This window comes from Phalacrocorax aristotelis, chromosome 5 (genome assembly GCF_949628215.1).
Source record: "Phalacrocorax aristotelis chromosome 5, bGulAri2.1, whole genome shotgun sequence".
NCBI classification, from domain to species: domain Eukaryota; kingdom Metazoa; phylum Chordata; class Aves; order Suliformes; family Phalacrocoracidae; genus Phalacrocorax; species Phalacrocorax aristotelis.
Window position 1 is genome coordinate 64,929,167 of NC_134280.1, and position 22,264 is coordinate 64,951,430.

Below are 22,264 nucleotides of genomic sequence, written 5' to 3' on the forward strand. Positions count from 1 at the left end.
ATAAGTGCTTTGAATTATTTATTTCCCACTACCCATTCAAAGAGAAGAACTGGAATGAGGCAAAATCCAATAAGCGAACCCATGATTTATCTATGAAGCTTACCACATTAAATCATAATTTATGGCATACTGTACTCTAAGAAAAAAAAAAGTTTGTTACCTAAAACAATGGGAAGAGTTCAAAGGGACACTCACAATTAAAGAAATCTTGGTTTAATCTTTTTGGTCAAGTAAAATTAGAGAGGAAAAAAAATACATATATATACTGGAAGTAGCAGTTCCAGGATCAAAAAAAAAAAAAAAAAAGTTTCTGGTGGGAATTATCTTTTTTCTACCACAAACACAATGAAGGTTTCACAGCAACTGCGTGTAATCGCAACTGACAGTTTACCTTTGTGTTTGTTGATCAGTAACAGCTTTTGTTTTGTAATTAAAACCTTCAGACAAACAAATAACCAGATAGGACTGACCCGAAGTAGTACTTGCACCTGTAACGCTAGAGACCCCCCCGCACAGTTACAGCTGTTATTCCTTCTCCAGATTTATATTTGGCTAATAGCACGACACGAAGACTAAAGCCAGAAACAGCAGCAAACTCCAGAGGCTGAACGACCTGTCCACGTACAGACATCGCTAAAATTACCTGTACAACAACTGAAAACAGTTTCCTCAGGGACAAAAACTTTCTCGCCGCGGGAGCGGCTGGCGGAGGTTGGGCCGGACCCCCCCGGGCGCCGGAGGGCGGCTCAACTCGGCTCAGTTAAGCTCGGCTCAGCTCAGCTCGCCCCGCCGGGCATCCTCCCCGCGCGCTGCAGCCTCACGGCTATAAACCCGTAAAACACCCGAAAGCACCAGCACGCCTCCGGAGCGCAAGCCAGGTTGGCAGCCCGCATGCGGACACGCACAGGCATGTGTGCGGGCATGCACAGAGGATGCACCTGGCACCCCCCGGGGCGTTACCTGCATGGAAACCGCAGCGGGGACCCGCACCCGCTGGAGGCGGCGTGTGTGTCCCCCCTCCCCGGGCACCTGCACGGCGGGCCGGGGCCGCCCGCACGGCCGCCGCGGGCACGGAGGGGTTTCCACTGACCTTTCTGCTGCCTAAAGGACTGGATAGAGCCCGAATGGTGAACCATCTTGGCGGACGGCAGGCTGCCAGCTGCCAGCCCGCCGGCTGCGGGGCGGCGGCGGCAGGGGGGCGGGAACCCAGCGGCGCGGCCTGGCCCGCCCCAGCCCGGCTCGGCCCGCCCCGGCCCGCAGCCCCCGGCGCCGCCGTCGCTGTGGCAACGGGCGGAGCGGAGCGGAGCGGCCCGGCCCGGCCCGGCCGAGCCAATGGCGCCGGCAGCGGCCCGGCGGGGAGAGGCGGTAACGCGGGGTGGCGAGGGGCGGGCTCGGGGCCGGCGGCTTCCCCCACCCCGCGGTGAAGGGGGGTTCAGTCAGCTCCGGGCGTCCTCGCTGCTCCCGCCGAGCAGGGACCGGCGGGGAGCGCGGCCGCCCTTTGGGCAGGAAAGCCTACGTGGCCCCTCTGAGGGGGAATGCCGGCCCGAGCCCCGGCATCGCCCCAAAACCCGCCCTCGGGCCGCGTTCGCTATCCCTGTCGCCTTCCTGTAACCCTTGTCTCTGAAAGACATCAGGTGTTACTGGCGAGCTAAGGGGAAGCCGAGTACAAATGTCACCTCCTTTACGCAGTAATAGATACATTTACATCTAAGTGTCGTGAGTTTGTATTTCAGCCCCTCCATCCCTGTCATTGCACCGTAAACCTGTGTTGCATCACCAGCTTTTTTTTTTTTCACATGTTATAAAACTTACACTCTAATTCTTACTGGAGATAGCGTTTCACAAAAAGACACTAAAATGCACATTCAAGGCCTGATATGGCCCATTTCTATGCTATTTCTGTTATAATTTCCCTTTTCTCCACAGTGTATGCCAAGAGGCTCATTCCAGATGATAAAAGATTCAAATTTGTAAGGCTTTGATTTCTTTCCCTGTCTCCCTCCACCCACATTATTCTCTCTGGATTCTGAGTAAGTTTCACGACAGTATCATTCAACTCCTGTAGAATGTTTAGGTTTTAATGTGTCTACCACAATAATCTGTTTTTCGGATCCTCCTAAATTCAGTCAGTCCAATATTCCAGGCTGCATCTAGCAGTAGCTATTTCCTCTTCTCTTTTTAGGGAGACACACATTATTTACTCAACAGAAGTTAATTAAATCGCCTATTGTAACCTGTGCAGCTAAGGGCAAAATCTGTACCATTCCTTCAAAGTTTGTGGCTCCATTTGTGTACCAGAAAATGTACTAGAGATTTCCTCCCTCACTAAAGCAAAGCTAGAACTTCCCGGTAGTTGACTGGGGTTTGTAGTACACCATCTGCTTAAAAAAATTACATGATTGCCACCCCTTACTACAGGCCATTCTGTACTAAAAAGTTGTACTACTTTGTCTCTATCAGTTTAGTTTAACAACCACGATGGATACACACTCTTTTTTTTAGTGTGGGGATTTTTTTCCACCATGAAAATGTACTAAACAGCCATATATAAACCAATATGTCCATACAAGACAGATAAAATAAAAATTGCATCCTAACTGGGGAGGTATTCTCCAGCACTTTTTTCCTAGAGTATACCAGATATTGCTCTTATGTAACTCACAGCTGACGCATCCAACTGTTACCATAAGGGAAAAAAAGATAACCTTACCTCCTCAGAATAGCTGACCAAATTTTGGGTTTTTTTGGAACATTTGCAGAAGGTTTGTTGTCAGTGAGTTTACGAAAAGATGCAGAAGCTATGGTGCTGTGAAGACATTATCCTACTCATTTGTCAGTCTCCGGTGGCTTTGTGCACACTGAAGGTAAACAATGAGGCATTCCTCTGCACTCCTGCAATTTCAGGAAGACTGCTGGGAACAGCTCTTTCCCACTGAGAGACAACACTATAGATGTTGCATGGCAGAGTAAGGCAAGTGGAGACCAGCCAGGCTGGCTCTTGTTAATCAACAAATGCTGGAAAACCAGGAGCAAGCCAAAAAGAAGAGATAGAATCAAGTGCTTGTTGTTTACTTTCAAGCTTTAATGCAGACGTTACAATGGATAAGTAGGGATTAAAACCACATCTGTACCCACCACCTGAGAGTCACCAGGGGAAAAAAAAAAAAAGTACAACACAAACTCTAAACTTAGTAGTTAATAATCATATGTAGGCTGCAACAGCTACTGTGGTTCTTTCGCTGTAATGGTCTAAAGCTTTGTAAGGTTCTCAGCCAGAGCTGAGACAACTTGGCTGACACCTTTGACTTGCAGGTGAAGCAGAGGAGCAGCATACATTATGCTCCCTTTCTTACCAGAGGAAAATAAAAGAGGACCATAATCTGGTCTCATATGATAATAATCTACAAAATGCAGAGGGGAAGAAAAGGTGCTGATAAGTAAAATTACAGCCTAAAGAGGTTATCTCACACACTCTTGGAAAAGAGGCTGTCAGCTGCCCGGTACTCAGGGCCATCCATCTAATTTCTGGTCCAGAGTCCTCCATGGAGAGTTACAGAACTCCCGAATTCAAACAGATTTATCCAACCCTATTAGTGCACAGAATGATGGGGAGAGAAAGCCAGGCTAAGGCAGTGCTCAGAAACCCGGCAGAAGAGTTAAATTCTGAGGACAGAAATGAGTTGTTTTCCTACTTTTTTTTTTTTATAATAATAAACTTCTATTTTTAGCAGCAGATAGCACATATGCATGAAAATACAGATACGACAGCTGGGGGTAAGGTCTGCAAAGAGAAGAAAAAAACATCTCTGCAAAGGTGTTTTAAATTAATTCCTTCACCTTATCAACTGACTAGGCTTGATAATTGTAAAATACGATAATATGAGAATCTGGAAAGATAATTCTTTGAGGAAAAAAGGAGCAATTGATCCAGTTTAACAGTATTTTTAGAGTGCAGACAACAGAACAGTTATGAATTGATGGCTAAGATATGTAGGAAATGCATACATTCTTAAGCTTCACATGCATAATCTACATTGGCTCTGAAGCATATTAAAATAAAAATCTACCCTCACACTCATTGTTTAATGAATACTCTATCTTTTGAAATCATTAGTTATATTAAGACGAGTCTCACATTATCTCTCTGTAACATTTTATAAACCTTTTCTAACATAGATCAAAACTCTGGACTCAGTGAAGAGGTCAGGATCAAACACAACTAGACTTAGACCACCTATCTCTGTAAGTCACCAGAACGAAAATCATCATGATGCAAAAGCTAAAGGCTGATGTACCTGCATGTATGACTGAGTGCTTGCTCAGGTTTGAGGTATATCATTTTGACATTAACTCTGTTTCATAGATAGACATGCCTTTTTCATGAGATAGAGTCTTTGCCAGGAGAGATTAGGAAGTACGATTTGCTATTTCAGCCTCGCTTCGTCATAATATGTGTAGGTCTATGCGATTCTGTATTACTTGGGATCTATAAAAATTTTGCCTGGTAAGAACAGGAGGACTGAGTCTCCAGATTTACTTTCTATCAGGAAGTTGTTTTGCTAGTAAAACAGGCTATGAGACAGATACATTTTAAATTAGATTTTATATTTCCATAGTGCTTTTCAGAAAGTCACAGGAAGTAGAAACTTGAATTAAAAGCTAATTAGCCTGTGATAAGTAACATATGCCAATTATTTCCTTGAGAAATATTGCCATCTCAAAAGTTAATCATAGCCGGCTGTTAACTATTGCCCAGAAAGAAAAGTAACTTTACTCCAAAAGAAACTCATGAGGTTCAGTGAGTGCAAATTTCTGCACCTAGAAAACCCCCATTTATCAATTCAGGCTGAGCAGCAGCTCTGATGGGAAGGACCTGAAGGTTATGGGAAACACCAGCTTGAATACCAGCCAGCCCTGCACTTGCACCACAAGTAAGGCAAACCTTAGGAGAAACGTAGCCAGCAGATCAAAGCGTTAGTAATCCCCTCCACTCGGCATGACTGTAGCTGCACCTGCAATTTTGTGTCTAGCTTTCCCACTTCACGTCCTCTAAATTCAGAAACGGTGTTGGAAAACTGGAGAAGGTCCATAAAAGGGCTGCCCAAGATGGTCAAGGGTCTACAGTACATAAACTGGGAGAAGTTGAAGAAACTGGGTTTATTTAGTCTGAAAAACAAACTAAGGAGTTCCAGCAGTTTACAACTACTTGAAAGTCACTTCCAAAGATGACAATACCGATCCCTTTTTAGTCCTAAATGATCTGATTAGTGACAACAGCCACACTTTATGGCATACGAGGTTTGGATTGAACACTAGGAATAAGTTTTTACAACACTGGTAATGCACCGTTAGAACAGGTTACCCACGAAGTAGTGAAATATCTGTCCTTGAAGGTTTTCAAAATTCACCTTGACCAAGCTATGACTGACCCAGTTTGCTGATGGCAGTGGTAAAGCTTCAGAACAGGAGATTGGATTAGATGACCTTCAATGGTTATAATACAGGTTGTAATAAAAAGCAGATACAAGGGAGTTGGAACCTTCCTAATTCCAACCAGGAGGTAGACACACAATTTTTGAATTGTTATTAAAACAAACTATAAAGTTATGTTATTTTTTCATATCTGTCACAAAGAGTTTGGTTGAATAGATGCTTATGCAGCTTGTCAAAGTGCAAAATAAAAAGATGATATTAAATGGCCTATAATATAAATTCAAAATGAAATGTCCCTTCTCAAACATACCAATTTCTAAAGTTCTTGCAAACTACAATTTCTAAACAATTTGCAGGAAGATTTTTGAGATCAGGGTGATTCCTTAGTCTAAAATGTTGTCTGACTGAGGGCACTAAATGTTTACAGCAGCACCCAAAATTGTTGATTTTCTATCAGCTTTTATGTAATACATTTAAATATTATGAAAAATTAATGTTTACAGAATTGTTGAGCCCATCTCTTTCAGGGACGGCAGTTCTGTACTATTTAAAGCTCTACAATGCAAAATTCATCTTGTTCAATATTTGCTGTAAAATTGTTTGCAAATGTTCTGATCTTACTGAAAACAGTGGGAATTTTGCCATAGACGCTAGCTCGATGAGGAGGACCTTCATTAGCTCTGATAAAGCTGTCAGTCACTCTGGAGAAGGTCTAGCAAGCAGATTACGCAGCATCCTAAAATGTGCAGTAAATGATTAAAAAATGGAACATTTCAGTGAAGATTTTACTTTGTGTTGCTAAGACACTAACCCTTGAAATCTCACTGATTTCCATATTTTAATATTTCATTTCTATGGTAATTTAAGAAACCTTTCTCCCTGGCTAGATAGAATTTTCTTATATCCATTGAATTGACTGTGTTTTCTGAATGATACTAAATGTTTGGACCTTGATTCTGTACCTCAACAATTGCATGCTTCTTTTTAAGCTTGTGATTGCAGCCCTGCAGAGAAGGACTTGGGGGTACCGGAGGGTGAAAAGCTGGACATGAGCCGGCAATGTGTGCTCGCAGCCCCGAAGGCCAACCGTGCCCTGGCCCGCATCCCCAGCAGCGCGGGCAGCAGGGCGAGGGGGGGGATTCTGCCCCTCTGCTCCCTCTGGGGAGACCCCCCTGCAGCGCCGCCTCCAGCTCTGGGGCCCTCAGCGCAGGAGGGACGTGGAGCTGTTGGAGCAGGGCCAGAGGGGGCACAGAAATGCTCCGAGGGCTGGAGCCCCTCTGCTGCGAGGCCGGGCTGGGAGAGCTGGGGTTGTTCAGCCTGGGGAGGAGAAGGCTGCGGGGAGACCTTATTGCAGCCTCCCAGTGCTTAAAGGGGGGCTGTAGGAAAGATGGGGACAGTCTCTTTAGCAAGGCCTGTTGTGGCAGGACAAGGGGTGACGGTTTTAAACTAGACAGGTAGAGTCAGACTGGATGTAAGGAAGAAATGTTTACAGCAAGGGTGCTGAAACACTGGCCCAGGTTGCCCAGAGAGGCGGTCGATGCCCCGTCCCTGGAAACATTCCAGGTCAGGCTGGACGGGGCTCTGAGCAACCCGATCCAGTTGGGGATGTCCCTGCTCACTGCAGGGGGGTTGGGCTGGATGGGCTCTAAAGGTCCCTTCAACCCAAACCATGCTGTGATTTCTAGATTTATATTTACATCCTAATAATTTCCCTGAATAAAGTTACTTTTCCAGTTTTGGCTGTAACTTACCCCCCTAACATGGGAAGCAGAAGAAAAGAGTTCGTATGTTTGGGAAAAATTCATTTCCCTCAGCAAAGCAGCTCAATTCTGTTCTAAAATATTTGTGTCAAAATGCCAAACTAGAATTCTAAGGAGTTCAGCATTCTTGTGCCTGGTATACAGTGGGATCCTTGGAGAAGAGCTATACGGACTTGCAAAGATGGTAAAATGTCCGTTTGCCAAAAAGTCCTTTATAATAATGCGAAAAGATTATAAGGAAAGCACTAATGTCAAGAAACAGGTAAAGAGAGAAAACCAGAACCATAATAGCAGCATACAATATATGCGCCTATCCAAATTTCCCAGGTAGGCAACTGTTTACATAGTCATATTATTCTTTTCTATTAGATATCTCAGTTTAATTATTTCACATTTTATCTGAAGCAAACAGCAAGAAAGATTAGTTACCCAACTCTGCAGTACCAGCTACCAAACTTGCTGCAATATAATTCTATTTCTGATTAGCAGCCTGATTTGTTAAGTAAAGAATAATCAAATATGCTAAAAATAAAATCACTAGCAATGACAAAGTTCTGTCATTTGATTTATGTTTCTGCTGTAGAGACCTATTCTGCAAATCCGCACATCTGTTCTTTAGTACCAGGTGCTCAGCGCAGGAGCCTCAAGAGTGACAGTAGTAGAAACTTCTAGAAACAGGACATTAACATAGTCCTTAGCTCTATAGTCTAAATTTGCAGTAAAAAAAGTCATTTAGGAATTTGGTCCTAGATCTACTCTTCATTTAGTGTCAGCTCCTTGGTTTAGAGATTACTGTTTAGTGCATTTCTGACAGCAGAGTCTTTCATCACCCCCAAGCTAATTCTCTTTACAACCCCTTAGCTCTTACTATTTTGATTCCTTTGGCCACATACCTGATCTTTTTCACAACTACAATTTTTTACCCCCTCTCTCACCCCCCAGAAAAGCAAAGAAAAGGCACCTTACAAACTGTTAAAGGGAGCAGCAAGGAAAGGTGAAACAGGGGAGGAATGAACATCGTTTATGAACACGGCCAGCCACTTACTATGTAAAAACTCTGCCTGCGTGTCATTTGGCTATTTCTGCTCACAACAAAAGAGAAACATCAGGCAACAGTGTGTGAGATTGACACGTTACCTATATGTGAGGGAGAAGTGAAATTAAGTGATACGGTTCATTCAGGAAAGACTAAAAAACTGCTCTATGTTTTTTTACAGAACTCAGAAGAGCAAAGTCCAAGTCCACAGCTGAAAGTCCTAGGATTACAGTGCCACAAACAAAATAGTTCAACAAAACCATCAGGATATCCTCTTGGCAGTTCTTAGCAGTTCTTCATATCTGAAGTTCAGATATGGTAATTTTTCTTCTAAATTTATCTCACAGCATGCCTGCATTCCTTGTCGGCCAACCTGCCATCTTCCAAAGCAAAAGGAACTACCGAAAATTTCTTCAAAGACACCTATTTCTTCATTGCGGCATCATCAATGAAATCAGAATTCCAGTTATCATCTTCACAGAAATTTCTCTCTTTGGTATCATGCTCACATGTAGCTTTGGCTTTATTTCCTGTTGCACAACTCAGCTCCCTCATGGCCGCATAACCCCGGGCTGGGCACTACGTCCTCATTCCGGCTCTCCACTAGAAGTATGGCATGTATTTAATCCGACAACGGCATCTGAGAGTGGATCGATGCCAAACGCATGAGCTGCAAGCCCACACACGTATTTACCATGCATCAATCACCTCCCCATCATTTTGGAAGAAACATACTGAGGTGGGTTATCCCATCCCACAGACTTCTGTGTTCCACCGCCACAGACCTTGCCAGCTTGGCTGTACCAGGTGAACTCCCACGAGACTCATGCCTCCTAGCACTAATGCTAAAGACAATGTTTTGCAGAGAAATTACCATGGTGCCGTCTGGCCTAGGGATCCTGTGTTCTGACCTGGGAAGAACTGTACTGTTACACAACAAGAAGATAAGCAAAAGTAACGTTGGAGATGCTTTTTTATAAAATTGATCTCTCTGAGTGTCCCTAACGTCACATCCAAGTGCAGCAATGTAAGCTTTAAAAAAAAAAACAAAAAAAGCTTTTTTCTTTTTGTTATAGGGCAAAAGTACAGTGCTTTGTTCCAGAACTATTTTATGTTCTACTACTATTTTATGTAGATTTTCAAAATATCTAAATGTGATGGAAAAGTGGGGTAAGATTTTCAAACGCAGTATACTTGTGACCACAAATCACTTTTAATTTGGTCATGATTTATCAATATCTGAAAATTTCAATGAATAAAAAGGTTTATGTATTTCTGTTTTAAAGAGTCATGAAGAAAAAAGGCTTCAGAATTTAAATACCATCTTGTTGATTTTGCCCAGAAACCCAGAAAGTCAAAGGAATGCAGTGATGCACGGTACCTGAGGGAAAACTAAACATCAGGACGCAGATGATGGGACACGAGCACTTTCCTTGACTAGAAACACCACACTAACTTAACTAGCACTGTCATTGGCTCCCTATGAGCTAGAGGGATTCGAGTCAAGTCAACTGTGAATGACCTCAGGGATTTATTTTAAAAGATATCGAGATTACCCTTTGTTCCTGTGCACACACAGACAGTCTATTAGTCTGCAAAAACATGGCATACCCTCAGAAGATATATTTATTTCTATGCCTCTTACACAAGCCAAGCGACCTCTCCGCAGACAGGACACTTGTACATGACTCGTATCCTGGACAAATAGTAATTACATGCCAAATGCTGTAAAAAGAATCAGCTCTTGGAACATCTAGTATATACTTGCAAGTAATAACAAACAAGAGTACGAATGCCGGGGCTTGTGGACTACTCGCCAGACGATCCTGCAAAACCAGAACGTAAATCAGCGTTAACCAAAAAACCAAATTTCTTCTTATTTTTCCTCCTCCTCCCCCTTTCCCAATTTAAAGTCTTTTCAGTTTCAGGCAATGTTGTCTTTCTCTAGTCGTCTTATTCTGAATCTTTTACATTTAAAAGATGTCACACATCGAAAAAATAAGTTGTGTGTGTGGCCACAGAAACAAAATAGAAATACAGCCAGCTTCACATACCTTTAGGTATAATTTTCTAAGGAACTACAATGAAATGAAGGTTTTCTTCTCTGAAGAGGGCATTGCTAGCTTAACTTGCTCTTTTTTCCTCTTCATTTGAAAATGGAGACGTTGTGAAAGTGCGCAAATACCAGTGCAAAGGCTAAAATTTTTTTTTTCTGAGAAAAATAGCATTTTTCTTTTAGCTTTCACAGTAGATGGAAGGGCAGAGAGCATTTTTTACACTAATTTCTTTAGACAAAGCACATAGTAAGCAAATCGTTTTCTCCCTCCCTTCCTCTCGCTTTTTCCCTATGAGGCATCCATGCAAGGAGCATGACATACTCTCATTTCACCGGGGTGAGAACATGAAGGGATACACGCAGGTACTATTTGTATGTCTCTATATATAGTCTATAAACTTTATCTAGGATGCGAAGTAGAGAAGGCATTCCCGCAGGCTCATGGGGCAGGTAAGGGACCAGCTTGCTGCCGGGGCCCACCCTGGGAACAGGGGCTTTCCAGTTCTGTCCGACTTCAACAGACGAATGGTGACTATGGATGCTTTTTCCCAAACGCACTTTCTACAGTTTGGATTGCCAAACCTACCGGGAAATTTGTTACTATACTGTTTTATAGTTACTGGTTTTCGGGGTGGGATTGGGCTCATGGAGAAGTGTAAGGGTGTCCAAGAGGTTTGGAGTTCAAGACTAGGCTGGACACTCGTAAGGCTTCTGCCTTTACTTCATTAAGAACACTTCATTTAACAAAAATGGCAGTATTAGAATGATATACATAAAGAGAGCTACTGAATAACTGAATCTATCATCTGTTTAAATTCTACCAAGTTTTCCATCTTGCTTCATCCCGCCGGCTACATTCATTTGTGCTACTTTGCAGGCCTGAATTAACCGAGAGCTGGAAGCCCTGTATGTAGTGTCTTCAGTTTAAGTATGACAGGTTATTTACCCTTAACTTGGTAGGACAATTTAGGACTCTGTATTTCCAAATCCATTTTTAAAAGGCTTTCACATCAAATAAGTTTAATAGCTATTCAGTGCATGATTCCAAACAACCTGAGAAAAGGCTGATCATTTTTGATCAAAGTGGAATTGCACACTATGGAATTGCATTTATTTTCTTGAATAAGATGGTTCTAAATTAAGGTAATAATAGTGTATGCACAGACACAGCTTTCCAAGTCTCATTTTTCTGTTTTTATTAAATAGGTTTCTAGCCATCCAAAATCTTCAGCAATAGCAATGTTTTTGTAATGTAATTATTCATGATAATACCGTTAATATGGAATTATACTGATTAATTACAAAATGCTTCATTGTTTTAGTTACTCTGAAAATGTACTCTTGTAAATTAAAAACTCTTTTTAGATGCTCATCTCTAAGACAGTCACAGTTTTGTTCTCTCAATTTATTTGCAGGCATTTTATTTATTGAAAAATATGTATTTGGTAGTCCATGAAGAGACATTAGTAATCAGTTCTGTTTCCATGATCGTCACAAAAAGAAAATAGGAAAAAAAAAAATCAGTACGTACCTACTTTTGCTTGTACACAGTGTTTTGATTTCCCATGCTCTGAAGCGCTACATCTCCACAGCCGGCTCACTGGTGTTCAATGGTTTGTCCTGCTCTTTAAGCGAGTGTTGCCCGTGACTATTACTGCTGCACAAGTAACGTGAACTGACTGACTGTGCTACATCTTATTTCAGCATCGTTTAAAACTACACAGATGAAGTAAGCTGTCAAGAGCAGGAAAATATTTGTCAGTCTCAACGCACCCAAGGCAAAAATCTGCAAACTGTTTTCACATGCTCATTTTAACTTCTGGTTTTTAAAATACATACAAAAGCTTTGCACTCGGAATCAGAGAGATATCATTTCCCGCTATGAGCGCAAAACAAGAGCTATACAGTACTTTTGTGTTTTGTTGTCCAAATCCAAGGACTGCAGTTTCTCAAGATGAAAATGCCAGTTCACCTCAGCCGTCGCGTGCTTCTTGCTTAACTGTTTACCTCAAAAGCACATACTGTCAGCGCTGCAGAAGCACTCGATGGCTTCATGACGTGCACTCGGAGGTTCAAGAACAGGGGCAAAATATTTATTTAAAACGACTGCTGAAGCATTCTCCTCTCCTTTATTCCTTTAGAAGTGTAAAGAACTCATATTCCAGTAAGACTCGCAAGCACACACCCTGTCACTTGCTCCAGATCCTTCGGCTCCCCCAAACGGCGGAGCAGAATACTCAAGGAGAGGTCCCTGGTACAGCATGTCCAGGAAAAAAAACGAGTAACCTGGCAAACGTACCACTTCCACCCAGCCCGCATGCGCGTGGGGGAAGCCAGCAGGTAGGTAGGCTTCAGCCGTTCTACCATCTATTTTAAGCTTCAGAGCAGCAGCTTCATATTTTTTACTACTCCAGGAAAATGTTTTGCCAGATCACTGGCAAAATATCAGTTTCTAACTCAATTAAGTAAACTGGCATGGCTGAAGCAAGACTTTCTGGAACCTAAGATGACAAATGGTGAGATGCTTATGGAGAGGAAGCGTGGTCTCTACAAAATGAACGTTTTAAGGGAAGTAGGGCACGTTTTTAGCAGTTTTAGCTTTAAACAAATACTATCCCAAATGAAAAGCTCCATAGTTTTCTATATTTCTGCTGTTAACTAACTTACGAGTCAAGCAAAGCTCAATTCAACATCAGGTGAGAATTTTACCTGAGAAATCTTATGGCTGCAAAACCCACAGTCAGTAACCGCCTAGAGGAATCCACGGGGTTCTGAAAACCATCAGCGCAGCTTGGCTAGCTCAGGCTGCCTCTGCAAGTTGGCAGCAAGTTGAGCTCTGTGTGTCCATATCTATATGTATACGCATATTTACCCAAATATGTACATACACATATAAATATGCATATTTCACACTACTTTTTCCAGGAGGATAATCACGCTAAGGCAGCAGGCTTCAGCACACTGTGCTGCGGGGGATTGTGCAGGGAGCGAAGGTTCTGCTGGGAAAGGCAGGTGGAGGTGGGGAAAGGAGAAGGGTGAAAAATAATCTTTAGACTCCCCTGGAAAAATCACCTGGTTTTTTCTGACCACCCTTTCCCAGTTCTTCGTCTCCAAGTATAACATTTTTTGAGTCATGTAGTGATAGTTGAGACAAAAACATGACATGCTTTTTTATATATGTCTACGTGTGTGTATATATATGTAAAAAAATGTGTGCGAGTGTATGAGGTATTTGTCATCACTCCAAGTCATTCTGTTTTTACTAACGGGTGTTGTAGCAGCAACGAACAATGAAAGCCATGAATTTTGTGGTTAGTAGTTGACTGGCAAAAGGCAGCAAAAAAGATGTCAAGGAAATATGCCAGCCTGGTACCCCATGCCGTTTCTGCTTTTCCGTACACTGTACCCTAACCAACACATTGGTTACCCAGTATTCATGGAACAGAATTCACAGCAGCATCCAACACCATATTTTTCAAATGTAAATGTAGCTTCTGAATAAAAGATGGTTCCCGTCGCATGACTAGATGTCCATGACAACAACGCTTCCAGTCACCTCGCGATGACGGAGCCCTGAGGGGAAGATTGCCAGAGCTGCTCCCACCTCACGCCTACCAGCCCAGGGCCGCAGGACGCGGGTGATCCAGCGCTGCGCACCAGACGTCTGCACACCCGGCAGAGTAAATAACCCCATCCCAACCAATAACCACAGTAGGTTATTTGCCGATATTATTTTCTCATCCCCAACTTTAACGAATCACAGCCATAACAGCTTATTGCAAAACACAAGCCTTATTTTTTTTTTTCTTCTTAATTAATTGCTAACACTATTCAAAGTTATCCATGGCTATTTTTAGCTATATTTGCATTGTAACAGTGACACCCACTGGCCAATGTAAATAGCACCGAGATATTTTCCGCTGAATAGGACTTCATTATTAAACTGATACGGACTTTATACACCTAAACAGATTTATTTAGGATTAAAGTAAATAAAATTGTTTAATGTCCAGTGAAACGGGGAAATATTTAGAGATTATGGTACTGTAGTACCAAAAGTTTTACATTTAATCCTGGCCTCTTCAGGTAAGGACATAAAACTAAAATAAATAAAACTAAAAAGTAAAACCAAATCAAACATAGCAGCAAAAGAAAACTAGTCTGAAAGGAAATATATGTTACAACAAAATAGTAACAACAAGCAGATATTTATTTATTCTGAATACATCTGCTTTTCTGTCATTCAGTCTCCAGGAAAATAATAATGTAGACTTTCTTGGCATGTTAGAATTGAACTCAATTTTGGATATTGCAAAAAAGATATTCCCTTTTTATGACGGCAGATTTATACCAGTGATAAAGACAGTATCATAACAACATAATCATACTAGCATGGTAAGCAACAGCAAGAACAAATCATGTATGTGTAGTGGAGAGGGTGAGGAGCAGAGGAAATACACCCCATTAAAGATCAGCTGGTGCTTTAAGCTTAGGAGGTTGCAAGATAACCACCCTCTGAGAAAATCAGAAGTACATTGTATGAGAAATCAGGTAAAACTTAGAGAAAAGAAAGATTAGAAATCCATTTCCAGTTTGCTGACAGGTTATGGAAGAATTAAACGGGAAGGGCAAACAAAGGAAAATGTGCATAAAACCCAATATATGGATGTATTCATGTTCTGAACAAAACATTGCAAAAGCCGAATAAGCCTAAGAGAACTAATCTAACTTCACAAACGAAGTTGGGGAAGGGTCTGGAGGGTAGGTCTGATGGGAGCGGCTGATGGAGCTGGGGGTGTTTAGCCTGGAGGAGGCTGAGGGGAGCCCTTATCGCTCTCTGCAACTGCCTGAGAGGGGCTGGAGTGAGGTGGGGGCTGGTCTCTTCTCTCAGGTCACTAGTGATAGAACGAGAGGAAACGGCTTCAAGCTGTGTCAGGGGAGGTTTAGACTGGATATGAGGAAAAAAATTCTTCACTGCAAGAGCAGTCAGGCACTGGCACAGGCTGCCCAGAGAGGTGGTGGAGTCACCATCCCTGTAGGCATTTAAAAGGCTTGTAGATGTGGCACTTCAGGGCATGGTTTAGGAGATGTGGTAGTGTTGGGTTGGCGGTTGGACTTGATGATCTTAGAGGTCTTTTCCAACCTTAATGATTCTATGATTATCAAGAATGGTCAAACCGAGGTAAAGTTTTTCACTGTTCCTTTAAAAATAATGGCTCTGGCATCTTTTTTTTTTTCTTCCTTCTCCCTAAAGAAAAATCACAGCATACTCTCTGTTAACTGTCTATCCTGGTAGGAATGTACACAAATAAAGACAATTCCTATTGCTACAGTCATTGCGTCTGGACAGTCTGGACCTCTTCCTTGGACTTAAAAGAGAGGACCACCCTGGTGACATGTGGCAGGAAAAAATGGTAATAACATAAATCGGTTAATCTTGGTGTTGATGGATTGTTCTGCAGGAAAGAAGTCGCAACAGGGAACTGTTTACACTGTGAAAAGGAGCCTGTGTTCACAGAAAAGAGCAGCAGACGAGATCGGGAGGTAAATGAGAAATGTGGGCTTGGATGGTTGAACAATTTTATGACTTTCATTTTTGTCAGTACTGGAGGAAAGAAGTGTGCAAAAAAATGCTCAAGTATCGTGGGAGGAAAACGTTCACGGATATCTCCCTGCAGCAGCTCGCTCTTTGACTATGAGGCACTTGTCATTTTTATGCCACTGCTGTTGTCTGGGATGCAGATCTGGGGCGAGGCATCAGGAAGAGGAAGCATGCTGCAACTTCCCGGGGAGCCTTAGATTTATTTCAGATAAATCAGTAGATTATTTGTCTGAGTTATTTGTGCTATGGGGTCCTCCTTTCAGTGTAAACAGACTCAAGCATGAGTGATAAAAAATTAGGCTGTTCAGAGAACAGGTGACAGCTACTGCTCTTCCTTCTTTGCAGAGGACAGCTCACGCTGCCTCTGTGCTCGCACAGCTTTATTATCCTAGCACCTAGCCGTTTTATCCACAGAGATGGATTTACTCTCAAAAACAGGTAAGACAGGTCTTGAAGCAGCCCATGAAATATATTGATATAGCCTTCCTTACAAGCCTGGAAGGGGAGGAGTACACGGATACCACAGAGATAGCATGACAACAACATGGACGCAGATAGATCTTCCCATTGCCAGGTGGCTGGAAGTAGACGATGGCTTGCAGAAGGCAGGGACTGGTAGGAACTACTCTAGCCTCCACAAAGGAGCCCTGTGTCTGTTTCCTTATCTGGCCTCATTTAAAAAATACTTAATCATTTGCTATTATCAGTTCTTGTCTTTCAACAACCGCAGCTGTGTATTTTGAAAGAGATACCAGTAGGTGAAAGTCTCAGGTTGTTTTTTTGTTGGTGGTTTGTTTTTTTTTTTTAAACAGAAGCTACTGAAACCAGAAATCGCAACCAAGAGTAGTGAAAATAATCCAGTTATAAGTAATTGCAAGGAACAACTTAAAAAATGCACACCATTATGATCCATGAGTTTTGTCCTCTAGGGATCAACACTGCTAAGCTTATCCCTATTTTAACAAGCAGTGGAGTGAGGGAGAGAAAGGCTATGAAGAATATTATTATTTTCAAAGAAACTCAAATGTTTCATTTCTATGCCTTCCTTGCCTTGGACCCGTCTGTCTGCATCCTACCTTCACCTGGGCATTCATCCTAGGTTTTCCTCCCCTTTTCCCTGGTTATTAATGGAGCTGCATCTACCAGCACCAAACAGCCATGAGTCTCATGATAAATGTTCTTCTATAAAATATAAGAAATAATTCAAATCTCTGCTCTCTCCAAGCCCACTTCACACCAATTAAATATTTATGTGACCACAGAAGAAGGTATTTGACGGCATGTGATTTCAGCTGGGTGAAAATCACTGCTATGATAAATACTTAATAATTTATATGAAGCAGTACCTCCTAGAACAGCTTTGGTAAGAGAAAAAGGAAACATCTGGTACATGGGAGACACCTGGCATTTGGGCAGTTAACAGTCTGCTGAATGCTCGGAGACACAGCACTCAATGAATCTTTTAAGATCACGGTGTTGTCCCTTTGCTATCACAGACAGCTACGACAGTTTCTACATTTTTCTTTTCCCAGCCCATGACCTACCCAGCTGCTTTGCTGAAGTGGGAACTCTGGTGTGTACATGTTACAGGCATTTAAAAAGTTTCCCGAGGAGCTGTGCTCGGTGTGAGTTACGTTCAGCTGAGGGGTTGTGTAAACATGCTGACAGCACCAGGCTCCAGCAGTAAAATAGGCGTGGGGTTGCCCACTTGCAGGGCTGGGGCTGATCTGGGTATGTCTGCTCACAGAAATGGAAACTGGGGCAGGAACTCGGCTGGATTCAGGCCGTAGGTGGTGCTGACAAGACCAGCAAAGTCTGAAAGGAGGTTAACTTCCATTTTCAGTCAATTTGCAAAAATCTCCCTTGCATCTCTCCAATAGCATTCTTCCCATAAGCATCTACCAAAAGACATGTTTGGAGAGCAAAAGGAAGGTAAAATACCTGAATATCATTTGTAATTACTAGCAGAAGTTGATTACAGACTCACTGACAAGTACGTACAAGCCCCTTATATTCTGCAGGTCTAAGGAATTGAGGCAGAATCTAAATACACAAGTTGTAATTTACAAAAGTGAAAGAAAAAAAAGATAGTGTGTGGAAAATATATGACATTAAACAAAAAAGAAATAACAGACAATCCTTTTAAAAGGTAACAATTCCAGAGATTTTTTTTCCTGATATGTTCTGGTATGCAACTGCACCATCTCTAAACTATTAAAAGGTCATGAAATTTATAGAACCGATTCATAAAAATGTTAAAAAGATGTAACATTTAAATTGCCCCTTTTTGGTTTTTGCCCATCCTATTTTTTACACATTCTAAAATGGGTATTTCTACAGCTGCTCCCAAACACCGGATCTTTCAGATTGTCATTAGTTGGATGAAGGCAATGTTAGGAAATACAGAAATAGTTCAGTGTCTACTAGGAACTGTAAAATATTAACCACCTCAAAAGTATTTACTTGTTGAGAGACTTCTAAAGGTGTATCAAATTACAAAACATCCTCCATAGATATTGCTTCCTTCCTTGTTCCCCTACTCTTGAGTACATGAAACTGTTCAAAAAAGAGAAACAAAAGCCCTAATCTTGTAATCGTGGGGTACGGATTGACTCACTGCATGGATCAATCCCACTGAAAAGTCAACTCAAAGGAAAAAGGAGAGGCAGATGGCTATTTGTAATAAATACTGACACTTACAGGGAAGGCATTTAAGAGATTATTTTTTTCTAACAATTTCCAAATAGAGTTTTCACTTGTACAAAATTTTTTGAAAATTATTTTCAAATAACACAGTCTTTTAGAGATAATTTGCAGTAATTTACTCCAAGACAAATTAAAATCATGTTTATCCTGTCAGTGTCAGCAGTCAAAGAAGACTGAGTAATCCCCAGATATCACTACTAGAAATTTTTTAGGACTGTATACATACGTGTATACACACAGCACATACATTTGCACACCTAGCATTGGAAAATGTTGGGAAAGTCATAAATTAAACCTACTCTTAATACTGAGAATCCTGCCCAGTGGCCCAAAGGATGCCAGGCCCTCTCTTCCCCTCTCCTTCGGGGCTCTGTGCAGGGACGGCACCTCCCCACGCTCTGGGGGCAGGGGATGGGGAGAAGGGCCCACGCCGCGCTTGGCAATCAGCAATTCTTTTATGGCGACCGTATGCAGGCGAGCTGCACCTCCCCCACAGTTCTACGATTCCATGATGTGCTTCAAATTCCTGCTGCTCAATTTGTGCATTTAGTTCTGTGCAAAATGTGGTAAACACATGAAAAAACGTTATTCGTAAAGTACAAGAAAGAGTCTTTAAACAGCTATTTTCAGACCTTAAGAAGCTAAAATGTAGTAAAAGGTTGTGAATCACAAAGTCCATGGTCCAAAGTGCGATAATCTTAAAGCTACTACAGACTGCATCTGAATAACCTTGTCGCTGAGGACAGCTCAACTCACAACAATACCCAGCGACTCGCTGTTTGCCCACGTTGTACTCACACCCACAAAGACGAGATACAGATGAACGTTTCTGTTAGCCTTTCAATGGTCAGCGTTTCTGTACTGAGAGGCTTGACCAGGCCTCAGTACAGCTCTCAATATGAAGACACACACAAATTTATTGTTCAATAAAGTCTATATTAATGCAGACCCTCGCTACGGCACTGGAAGACGTTTGCAGATCCTCACACTGTGATGTGAAGCAAGGGCCGCCAACCCCAGTTGTCCCCCGAGGGGGGCCTAACCGGCAGGCTATCGACTGGTGTCGATCAGCATGTCCTTTGGAGCTGTTCCACGTGGCGCTGGGAGTCAAACTCTCCTTGTATCAGTGAGAGAAATACCAAGCAATTAATTTGTGTGTGACATATTAAGCTTCCCGATTAATAACAAAAGTTTAATACCTAAGTCCAGTCTGGCTTTGACTTTGCTGTCTTCCACCGTCCCAGGGTCCTTACTGAAAGATCATTTTTGGCAGACAAGTCCAGAATTTCTTTTCAGGCCCCTCAGCATGGGCAACTACAGAATTTAGCTGTGTCCGGTGAGTCAACATCGTCCCCAAGGACACATCAAGCACATGTTGCACTGGAGTGTGAGACGAGAAATAGTTCTATCAAAACACTAGTGAAAAAACAAAACAAAACAAAAATCCATGAGTTTTCCCCTGCTAACACAGAGACTGGTTCTTAGGACTCCTTTTAAAACCTATGGCAGAGCTAAAGGCTTCATATTTCTTTGCAGCACCAACAGGAGAAAATGGTACTGGTGCAGGTTGGGTGTGTGGTGTCAAAGAGTCTCAACAGCTCAGTCCTGAGGTCTGGATCACCCTGGCAGCCCCACCTAAGGTACCAATAAGTACTTTTTGAATGTAGCCAGCGATACCTCTGTGTAGAGCAGCTTACTAGCAGCCCTCAAACCCACAGACTCACAGAATGGTAGGGGCTGGAAGGGACCTCTGGAGATCATCTCATCCAACCCCCTGCTTGAGCAGGCACACCCAGAGCAGGGGGCACAGGAACGCATCCATGCGGGGTTTGAATGTCTGCAGAGAAGGGACTCCACAGCCTCCCTGGGCAGCCTTTTCCATTGCTAACTCATATTCCTCCTGGTTATATGACACTTCCTTCTCTCTCTTTGCTTCAGCTTCCCCCCTGAAACAGAAATATCTATTTAGATAAGCATTTTAGAAAAGGATCATCTCACAGGTGGGCCCAGCATTCATAACTATTAACTGTCCACTTTCAGGAGAGAGCTTGAAGAAGAGCCTATAACTTGAAGTCCAATAACTTGAAGAAGAGCATATCTGAATAAAGTCAGTATTCTCAAAGAACTTCTACTAAATAAGTACATTAAAATCATAGGCCAGAACATCAGCAAACCTGGGACTTTTGAAAAAAATTATAGGTCAGGTGGATTTCCAGTTGGAGCAGTCAGGCTTATTAAAAGCATATGCTCCTTTACATGCTTCAAGATTTATGAAACATATTATCATCCTAAGATGATAAAAGCTAGAATCAAAGATACTACCTTAGCATAGTTTGTTAGAGCGAATAGTAAATCTCCAAAGGATGCAGTTTTGGTTCCTTTAGAAATGGCACGTTCCTCTTGGATAGTTCTGTAAATAATACCGACAGGAAAATAATTTTCTGCAGTGTTAGTATAAAGATCGCTAAATTTAAATTATTCTATCTAGCGCAGGGTAGCACCAATGGGGCTGCTGGAGTCCTGGCAAACCAGAAAGCCTGTGACACAAAGTGGAATAAGAAACTGCGATATGTTAATCCCACGTGATTCTTTTCAGCCATATAAATTTAACTTTTGTGTGTGAATCTGCAGGGTTTTGAGGATGTGCCCAGGTGATGTGGTCAAAAGTGATGATGTCAAAGGACAGAAGAGTAAAGGATGTTGTTTACTGTCATATGTACCAGTCTTGATCTGAATACATTACACTTTTAGTTTTCAATAAATCTTCCCATACGTTCATTCGGCTACTTTTTAGAAACACTGAAACTAATTGAAGAGATTGATAATATCCGTTAACACAATTACAGCTTAAATCTAAAAGCAGACACCCAAAAGGATAACAATCTATTCTGCACATGTAGACTAATGGTATGAAAATTAAGAAATAGGAAACACTAGTCTCTTAAACGAAAAATTATTTAAGTAAAATGGGAATATAATGGTTATTTCAGAATGAATTTCCAGGGAACAGTGTAAATTTTAAAACTGGCTTACTCAAGCCAGTAATCATTAGAAATGAACAAGACTGGCTTGAACAGCTGAATTATTACTATTTGAGAGTTATCTTGCCTCCAGGCCAAGTGATTTCTACTGCTGTCCTATCAGCCAGATGGAAAATTGTGACTAGCTTCAGGGGGAGTGAATAGCTCTTCAGCATACTCTTGTGTTTTTCTCGTGTCTGCTGTCACTTCAGCAGTATCAACTTAAATGGTCTTATTACTTTATTAATTAGAAATAGAAGCATGTTTTTATTTTACTTTATGCACAAGTTCAATGGCACCTAAAGACAAATGTTCATCTGTACTCTGTACGTGTTGTTTTTTGATTGTGTGATTATCTGATGGGAATTTTACTAGCCTCTGATTTATTTAGCCAATAAGCACATGAGAAAAGCTTTAGAGAAACTTTCTGTCACAAAACTTACAGCAGCAGATCAAAACACCAAATGAAACAGTTCTACCCTTGCTGGTACTAATGGAAAGCATCAGGTCATCCTCATGTGAGTTACCATGGGTAAAATGCTGCCTCTGGTTAGCAGGATATTTGGCTCAGTAAGAGCAATATTATTCCTCATGGTACCACATGCAGGAAGAAAGAAGTCTTAATTTCAATAATTTTAATTTGAATTCTCA

The 22,264-nt window shown here is 41.9% G+C and overlaps 1 protein-coding gene across 2 annotated transcripts in view; it reads right to left on the reverse strand.

Annotated features, from left to right (window-relative positions):
• Nucleotides 1–22,264, reverse strand: part of ANO3 (anoctamin 3) — a 219,201-nt gene that overhangs the window by 144,665 nt on the left and 52,272 nt on the right. The window contains exon 1 of one of the 2 annotated variants that reach the window (XM_075094951.1): nt 1,091–1,218. The exons of the other annotated variant lie outside the window; for it this stretch is intronic. Coding sequence (XP_074951052.1) covers nt 1,091–1,136 — 46 coding nt within the window. The 5' untranslated portion in view covers nt 1,137–1,218. Of the gene's footprint in view, nt 1–1,090; nt 1,219–22,264 lie in introns of those variants that run through there. 2 annotated transcript variants of the gene reach the window in all.